Consider the following 8,306-nt stretch of genomic DNA (forward strand, 5'->3'; position numbering starts at 1 on the left):
TATATGTCCATGCCACTCTCTCACTGCGTCCCAGCTTACCCTTCCCCCTCCCCACGTCCTCAAGTCCATTCTCTTCATCTGCAACTTTATTCTTGTCCTGCCCCTAGGTTCTTCAGAACCATTTTTTTTTTTAGATTCCATATATATGTGTTAGCATACAGTATTTGTTTTTCTTTTTCTCACTTACTTCACTCTGTATGACAGAATCTAGGTCCATCCACCTCACTACAAATAACTCAATTTCGTTTCTTTTTATGGCCGAGTAATATTCCATTGTATATATGTGCCACATCTTCTTTATCCATTCATCTGTCGATGGACACTTAGGTTGCTTCCATGTCCTGGCTATTGTAAATAGAGCTGCAATGAACATTGTGGTACATACTCTTTTTGAGTTATGGTTTTTTCAGAGTATATGCCCAGTAGTGGGACTGCTGGGTCATATGGTAGTTCTATTTTTAGTTTTTTAAGGAACCTCCATACTGTTCTCCATAGTGGCTGTATCAATTTACATTCCCACCAACAGTGCAAGAGGGTTCCCTTTTCTCCATGCCCTCTCCAGCATTTATTGTTTGAATTTTTTGATGATGGCCATTCTGACTGGTGTGAGATGATATCTCATTGTAGTTTTGATTTGCATTTCTCTAATGATTAATGATGCTGAGCATCCTTTCATGTGTTTGTTGGCAACCTGTATATCTTCTTTGGAGAAATGTCTATTTAGGTCTTCTGCCCCTTTTTGGATTGGGTTGTTTGTTTTTTTGATATTGAGCTGCATGAGCTGCTTGTATATTTTGGAGATTAATCCTTTGTCATTTGCTTCATTTGTAAATATTTTCTCCCATTCTGAGGGCTGTCTTTTTGTCTTGTTTATGGTTTCCTTTGCTGTGCAAAAGCTTTTAAGTTTCATTAGGTCCCATTTGTTTATTTTTGTTTTTATTTCCATTTCTCTAGGAGGTGGGTCAAAAAGGATCTTGCTGTGATTTATGTCATAGAATGTTCTGCCTATGTTTTCCTCTAAGAGTTTTATAGTGTCTCACCTTACATTTAGGTCTTTAATCCATTTTGAGTTTATTTTTGTGTATGGTGTTAGGGAGTGTTCTAATTTCATTCTTTTACATGTAGCTGTCCAGTTTTCCCAGCACCACTTATTGAAGAGGCTGTCTTTTCTCCATCATATATTCTTGCCTCTTTTATCAAAAATAAGGTGACCATATGTGTGTGGGTTTATCTCTGAGCTTTCTATCCTGTTCCATTGATCTATATTTCAGTTTTTGTGCCAGTACCATACTGTCTTGATTACTGTAGCTTTGTAGTATAATCTGAAGTCTGGGAGCCTGATTCCTCCAGCTCAGTTCTTCTTTCTCAAGATTGCTTTGACTATTCGGGGTCTTTTGTGAATTTAATTTCTTATCCTGAAATAGTGATGAGAGAATTCTTCTAAGAAACATGGGATTCACTGCTTCCCAGAAGTCATCTACATGACATTGTATCCAGTTGGTGAGCCATGGTTTTCTTTCTTTCTCACTCATAAGAGGGCAGTATCTAAGGTCTTGATCTTTGATGGGTTTTTGACAGGTTTCCACATCTCATGGCTTCAGGATATTTGGGAAGTTCTACTATGCTGGTAGTACACTTCTTATGAACAGCAGTGGAATTGCCTCAGGATAAAGAAAATGATAATTTTTCCCGATAAGGACTGGTAAATATTGGCATTTTTCCAAATGGTGGCACTCAATGCCTTTAGTTTTTTTGTTAGTGTTATTTAGGGATATCTTATATGAAGACATGGGAATGGATTAGATATCTATTCTTTTATGCTATCCAGGATTTAAAAAAATATATATGGGAGTAATTTTTAAAAATGAACTGTAGTTTCATATTGGAATACACAACATGAGGCACATCTGTTTTCTCTGAGATCATTCTCCTTCAGTGGAGACCCCAATGCTGTACGTGTACCATGTGACTTCACTCCCCTGGCCATCAAAGAGTAGAGGTTGTGGGCTCTTGCACCCACAGGGTGAAGAAAAATTGGAATTTGGATTCAAAAGTATTAGACTTGACCTCGTGAGCTGGAAAGACACATAAACGTGGGAGATGAGGCTCACATTTTGGTTTGGCCATCTTCTGCCATGAGTACAGAAAACGTCATCAAGATGGAAAGAAGAGGGAAGCTGAATTTAAGAGGAGCAGAGAAGAGCTAATATGTGGCTTCAGGGAGAGAGAAGGAGACTTGAGTCTTGGTGCCAATATAGTTCCTGTTTTCAGTCTTTTTGATACCAGCTGCTTTTCTTGCCCTAAGAGTATTTTAGATATTCCAATATCCTTGTAATACACCTCCTCCTCTTTTCTGGCTCAAGCTACTTTGGGTGGATTTCTGCCTTCGCTGATTTAAAACGTTACTGTGCACATCAATTATAGAGCTGTCTTCATGGTAGTTGGATGGTCTTGGAGCTATTCCCAGAGCTGTGGTTAGTAGTATCTGAAGCAGCTAAAGGGGTTCTTTGTAAGGGACACATCCTGAGTATCGGCTAATGGCTGGGTCTAATGCACTTCGAAAACTTGCTGCCACTCCATTGCATTTTTTGATCCTGTGCATTCCAAATAGAAATCATAAAGAATTTTAGTATAAATTGAACTCAGTGCTAAATAGGTTTATTGACACTTAAAGAAACCAGACAGGACTAGGAGAAAACATTTCAGAATGACATGATTAAAAACCATTAGAACCCATATTTTTCTGCATAAATATTCTGATGGCTAAACCCACAACAACGTTTTTTTTTTTTTTTTAGTTCTCCACTGTTGCTCCACAGAAGGAAATGTTCAGAATCCAGAGTACATCAATACTGAAGCATTTTCCTGTGTATAAAATCAGGTTTGCCTCTGATAAAAAGAAAAGAAGAAACCAATATCAATGCCTTTTCAAGGACCTGTTTTTTTAGGGGATAGAGGCAAGGAATGTCACACAGTTTTCAAACTAGCTCTGCAGTAATTTCAAGATTTAGCTAGCTAGCTATCAAGATTAAATCAATTCAGAGATCAGGAAAGTTGCTGTTATGTTAGGTTCCCGTGTGAACTCTTTGTTTTTATGTAAATTATTCTTTGAATGCCCAGAATTAGTGATTGTTTGAGCTATAAAAAGCCAATAGAGTCTATTGGCGTTCTCCTTTCATTTAGTGATTCATGCATTTCTTTGAATATGTCTTGAGTTTACTCTAGATTCACCCTTGAAAGGAAATATTTCAGGGTGGTTAAAAGCACAGAATCCAGAGCCAAAATGCTTAGGATTGACCCAGGCAAGGGGTTTGTGACCTCTCTCTGTGTCTGTTTCCTCATCAGAAAGTGAGAATAACAATAAAACCTATCACATAAGATTGCGGTCAGGAGCAAATGAGTTAACACACTTAAAGCACGTAGAATAGCGCGTGGCACAAAGCAAGCGCTACAGAAGTGTTAACCTTGATTACCATCTCCCGAGTAATTGGTGTCCTCTGTGGACATCCCCGGAAAATAGTCTGACAATCCCACCAGCATTAACTTGGAGTGCACAGTAGAGAGGCTACTCACCTTGAATCTCTTCAGCCATGTATGTTGGAATCCCCTTACACATGGCAACGATGGATTTTCCAAACTGGTCCAGGTTGTCGACTTTGTCAGGGTTGACTGTGTATATCAGGCTCTTGGAAGGTGGTTCCCCTAGTCCTTTACCCTGAAGCTGAGTGTGCACAAGACAGGTGGAAAGGAGGAGAGAGAAGGAGTGCTAAGCCCAGTGGTTTGTTGGGTTGGTGGTTGGGTTCAAGGTCAACAAAGGGGTATTGCTTGGCTATAACTTTTCCATAATCAGAATGAAGAAGGACCAATTCCAGCCCTGTATATCTCAGAATTTTGTAGTGTCCCAAGGGATTTAGCTGGTTTGAAACCCCAGCTTTTCATATAAACAGAAGTCTGAGGGTAAATTTATTCTGAAGGTTGAACCTCATTTGATCATCTTATATTTCTTGGATTGATTTATATGATAATCAGTTTCTGAGAATGCAGTTTCTCTACACTGTCAGTGAAAGTTACCCACTTATCAGTTATAGGGATATAAACTCAGGCTGACATTTTAAAGAATGATAGATCCCCTCTCCCCACCTACCCCAACTAGGGTTGCCAGACAAAATACAGGACACCCAGTTAAATTTTAATTTCAGATAAATAACAGATCATTTGTAAGTATATGTCCCAAATATTGCATAGGACATATTTATGCTAAAAATTATCCATTGTTTATTTGAAATTCAAACTTAACTGGGTATCCTCTATTTTTATTTGCTACATCAAATAACCCTAACCAACTCTTGCAGAAAAAAGTCCTTGAAGTACTGAGGGCTCCCACTGGTGTGAGCAGAGCTTTGCTCCCCTAACAGTAAAGGTGAGGTGTTTTGATCGGCTTCTGTGGAGGCAGGTGTGAGCCACAGCATTTGAGTGTGGTGGCAGCTCTCTCTCCTCAGGCAATTACCAATTCCTCTTTCCCTTTTTTGCTCCACAGAACAGCATACTGTGGTCAAGAGGGAACAACTGTGACTTTCTCATTATTTATTTGAAATCATAAGACTTCCCCAAGTAAAAATAAAAAGACTTTTATTTTTACCTTCTTTTCCTTGACCAATGTATCAAGGGCTTGAAGAGAGGGCATGACTGCCTTGTTCATTTTGTGCACAATGCATGACTTCTTGTTAAAGAGCCTGGTTACAGCAAAGCCCTATTAAAGAAGATGGTAGATGGTAAGGAGTTATGTTCTCCAAGGTGCTTTCCTCATCAGAAATTCGTTTCACCAGCAGAGGGAAATGGAACTCTGAGATCACGATGAACTGGGATAAAAGTGCTGGATCTGAACCTGTTTTGCAGTCGTATTTATTGCTGACGTTTGTAAGGAGAGACCACAAACTCTTTGAGGGAGAGACTGAGTGTTGAACTTGCTTCAGGTTCTAGCCTGGGAAGAGTCCCTCAACATGTGTCTGTTCTGCTGAAATAAAATGTTAAATACTATCATATTTTAATCTCCTTTGATCTTCACAACATTTCAGGGAGGCAGGTAAGACAGGAATTCGTTTTCTATTTGACCAGATGATAAAACTGAAACTATAAGGAGCTGGCTTTTCTAAAGTACAAAGTTTGTTAAATATAGAGCTGATAATTGCAGAGCTGGGTGTTCTAACTAGAAACAACTGTTTTTTTGTTTTGTTTTTTGTTTTTTTTGTTTTTACTCTCTTACTAATTAATATTGTCATTTACATTTCCTTTGGGTTTTTTGAGTTACAGATGAAATGTCAATTTCTGTCTTTTTAGAAGGAAATTGACAATAGAGTGAGATAGATTGTGCTTTGGCAACGGTAATATTATGAAGGTCTTTTTGTCTTTATTGAGGGTTTCTGCAGGTAAGGCAAAAGATGTCATATTTGTCTTATAGCCTCACAGCATAGTGGATCCTAATTACTATTCACACTGGCATGAATTTTAACTTACTGTGAGAAACTTATTAACAGCAATTATATCTAGGGGGTGAAACTGGGTGAGCAAAATAGGCATTTTTACTTATAACTCTGTGCTTATGTGCAGTTAGAATTTACATCATTTTAAATTTTTTATGGTTAGCAGGCAATTTTTGTTGTCATTAAAAAAGAAATGCCATTTTGCAAAGAACAGAAATTGCATGTGGGCTACCTACAGATTCATAGTCCCAGACGGAATTCCACGAGTCCCATCCGTTGTTATTGTCAACATTGGCCACATTATGTTCATTGTTGACACTCACTGACTGCTGCCCACTTCCACAACTGTTGTTGTTGTTGACACTGATATTCTGAAATTTACAAGAAATTGACATTGATTTAATACCGCATTTCTTTGCAAATGCATTTTGGTAACACACTTTAAAAAATGAGACTTACATAGTTAGCAAGGGCAGGAGTCAGAAAGATGCCAACAAGTCCAGCAAAGACAATCTGAAATCACAAATAACATTGGTTTACTGTTAAATGGCAAAACAATGGCCTCGTCTTCTTTCTTTATCTAAGCTTATAAAAATACTTACTAACTTTACCACTCTGTTGAGTGGTCTGTCTTTTCTTCTTCTTTGGTCTTCTATTTTTTTAACCATAGGAAGTTTTAATGATAATGTTGAATTGTAGGTAAATTATAAGTAATTATGTTGATTGTTTTAGAATTTTTAATGTAGGTCTTATGCAATACTGATGAAGTGTCAGTATATTGAAAAATAAAGTTGAAAATGAATAGCATATATGGTATGAAAATGGTTTTAAGTTCTGAGAACCACATCTGAAAATGATTTAATTTAATTTTCCTATTTATTGACCTGAATGTTTCTTCTCTTCCTAGACCCCCTAATAGCAGTAGTCTTTTTATTTAAAAATTGTTTTAAAGTAATGGATTAGTAAGCAGGTTGGATATGAATGATGAGAAGCCAAGGATGGGGTGTCTGGCTGTGAAATGTGCTTAGCAGAAGGGAAGTCAATCACTGTCCCAGGACACCTGATGTAGTCATGTGTCATTGAGTACACAACGCTTGTTTTCAGAACACAGAGCTTTATGCAGGGTGCATGATTCTGGGTGCCTATCTTCATTTCCTTTGCCTGGAACAAAATGGTTTGAGAACTGCACTAGTAATTCAAGGTAATTTAAAAAATTGGTTTGATGTTTCCCTGATAATTTAAGAAGGAGGTTAAAAAAATTCAGAGGTGGAAGAAATTTTAGAGATCAATTAGTACAACATAATCCTTTCACAGATGAGGAAACTGAACTTCAGAAGTTGAGTGACTTGGCCAAAGGTGTACCTTTTGTTCAAGGCAGAACCAGAAGAGAAACCAGATCTGACCTGTGTCTGGAGCTCTTTTGTTTTTTTTTTTTTAACCTTCCTATTAGTAGAACTTATTTCTAGGGGCTTCCCTGGTGGTCCAGTGGTTAAGACTTCACCTTCCAATGCAGGGGGTGAGGGTTTGATCCCTGTTTGGGGAGCTAAGATCCCACATGTCTCGTGGCCAAAAAACCAAAACATAAAAATAGAACTTATTTCGAGAAAATTATTTCACACTTGCAACTTCATTATGAAACAGAGTCTGCTGTAATATATTTTGATGTTTAGTATGTCAAAACATGAAAATATTCACCTGACTCTAGCCCTTTTGCATCCTGTTATGAGACACACAGCACCACCAGTTACTTTGGCAGAATTTTGTGGTCCATTTGCTACACTCTTCAGCCTTTTACATGGAACCACAAGTGAGATATTGCACTAGCTTCATGCTTCAAGTGTTTTCATAACTAAATGGCTACAGACAGGGTCCAAGGTAAAACTTCCTTACTTAGAGATCCATTTCACAGGGGAGAATGTGACAGTAAGTCTCTCACCAATTTGTTTTGATAATAGGCTTTTTATCTTGCCTAAACATACTCAGAAGTTTTGGTCAAAAAGGGAGTTTAAGAAGGTATGAAAAGTCAGACATTTTCTAGGGTTAGAGACTGCTTGCTCTGTGCCCAGACCTGAATCAGGAGATCTGGAAAGTAATTTTTTTAAAGATAGCATAGTATAAGATGCTCAGGCAGCTGACCAATCCCAGTATAACTATCCTTATCTATAGAGATGCTTATAAATGCCATGATTCCATGAAAAGAAAGGAGATTATTATTATTATTATTTTTACAAAATTTTGCATTACAGTGATGTTGTCATAAGAAGCAGACCCCCTTAGCTCAGAATATTAACAGTCTCCAGTTATAAGGGAATAAATTCAAAAGGAAAAATCTACTCACTGTGAACTTCATCTTGACTTCACCAAAGCAATGAAGCCGGGGAGAAGGCAGGCAGGGACTCAGAAAAAGAGTCTCCTCATATTTGTACTTGACCAGCTTTACTCAAGCTAGGTGTGAACAGGTAGGGTCCAAGACTTATCTTTCTCCATTTTCCATATCTGTGCTACGTTCTGGTATACCAGGAAGCCTTTTGGAATATCCGTCTGGTTAGCAAGGTATTTTGACATGGAGTTGATCTGACTCACCGTTTGTTGAAGTTGAAGATATCAAAACAAACTCAGTATGATTTATGATAACTTCTGGTCCAACTGAAGCTGTGGGTGTGGGTATTTTATATATTGATATTACTCAGATTCAGAAAAAGAATCATCCCTAAAATCAAACAAGGCAAGAAACTGTGGGCCTTCCAGATAGCAGCTCCTGTAAGAATGTGGAATGGTTTCCTCTTCGTACCTTTAACCAAGCCACTGTGTTGCTTTTGCTTAGGC

The 8,306-nt window shown here is 37.9% G+C and overlaps 1 protein-coding gene across 1 annotated transcript; it reads right to left on the reverse strand.

Moving 5' to 3' along the window:
• Positions 1-2,794: 2,794 nt before the first annotated feature.
• On the reverse strand, positions 2,795-7,863 carry GKN1 (gastrokine 1). The gene is made up of 6 exons (XM_059942871.1): positions 7,819-7,863; positions 5,940-5,993; positions 5,717-5,851; positions 4,640-4,750; positions 3,574-3,721; positions 2,795-2,889 (listed from the first exon to the last, which is right to left on the reverse strand). Exons 1-6 carry the CDS (start codon positions 7,828-7,830, stop codon positions 2,795-2,797), a joined length of 555 nt encoding a protein of 184 aa, XP_059798854.1. The 5' UTR covers positions 7,831-7,863.
• Between the last annotated feature and the right edge of the window lie 443 nt (positions 7,864-8,306).

The sequence above is a fragment of the Balaenoptera ricei genome, chromosome 13 (assembly GCF_028023285.1).
Source record: "Balaenoptera ricei isolate mBalRic1 chromosome 13, mBalRic1.hap2, whole genome shotgun sequence".
NCBI lineage: Eukaryota > Metazoa > Chordata > Mammalia > Artiodactyla > Balaenopteridae > Balaenoptera > Balaenoptera ricei.

Bases quoted from the DNA above. Each gene is read 5' to 3' on its own strand.
- GKN1 (XM_059942871.1), bottom strand. The intron at 4,751-5,716 runs GTAGGTAGCCCA...CTTCTTTAATAG, and splicing joins CCGTCTGGGACTATGAATCT to GGCTTTGCTGTAACCAGGCT. The intron at 2,890-3,573 runs GTGAGTAGCCTC...TCTTTTTATCAG, and splicing joins CATGGCTGAAGAGATTCAAG to AGGCAAACCTGATTTTATAC.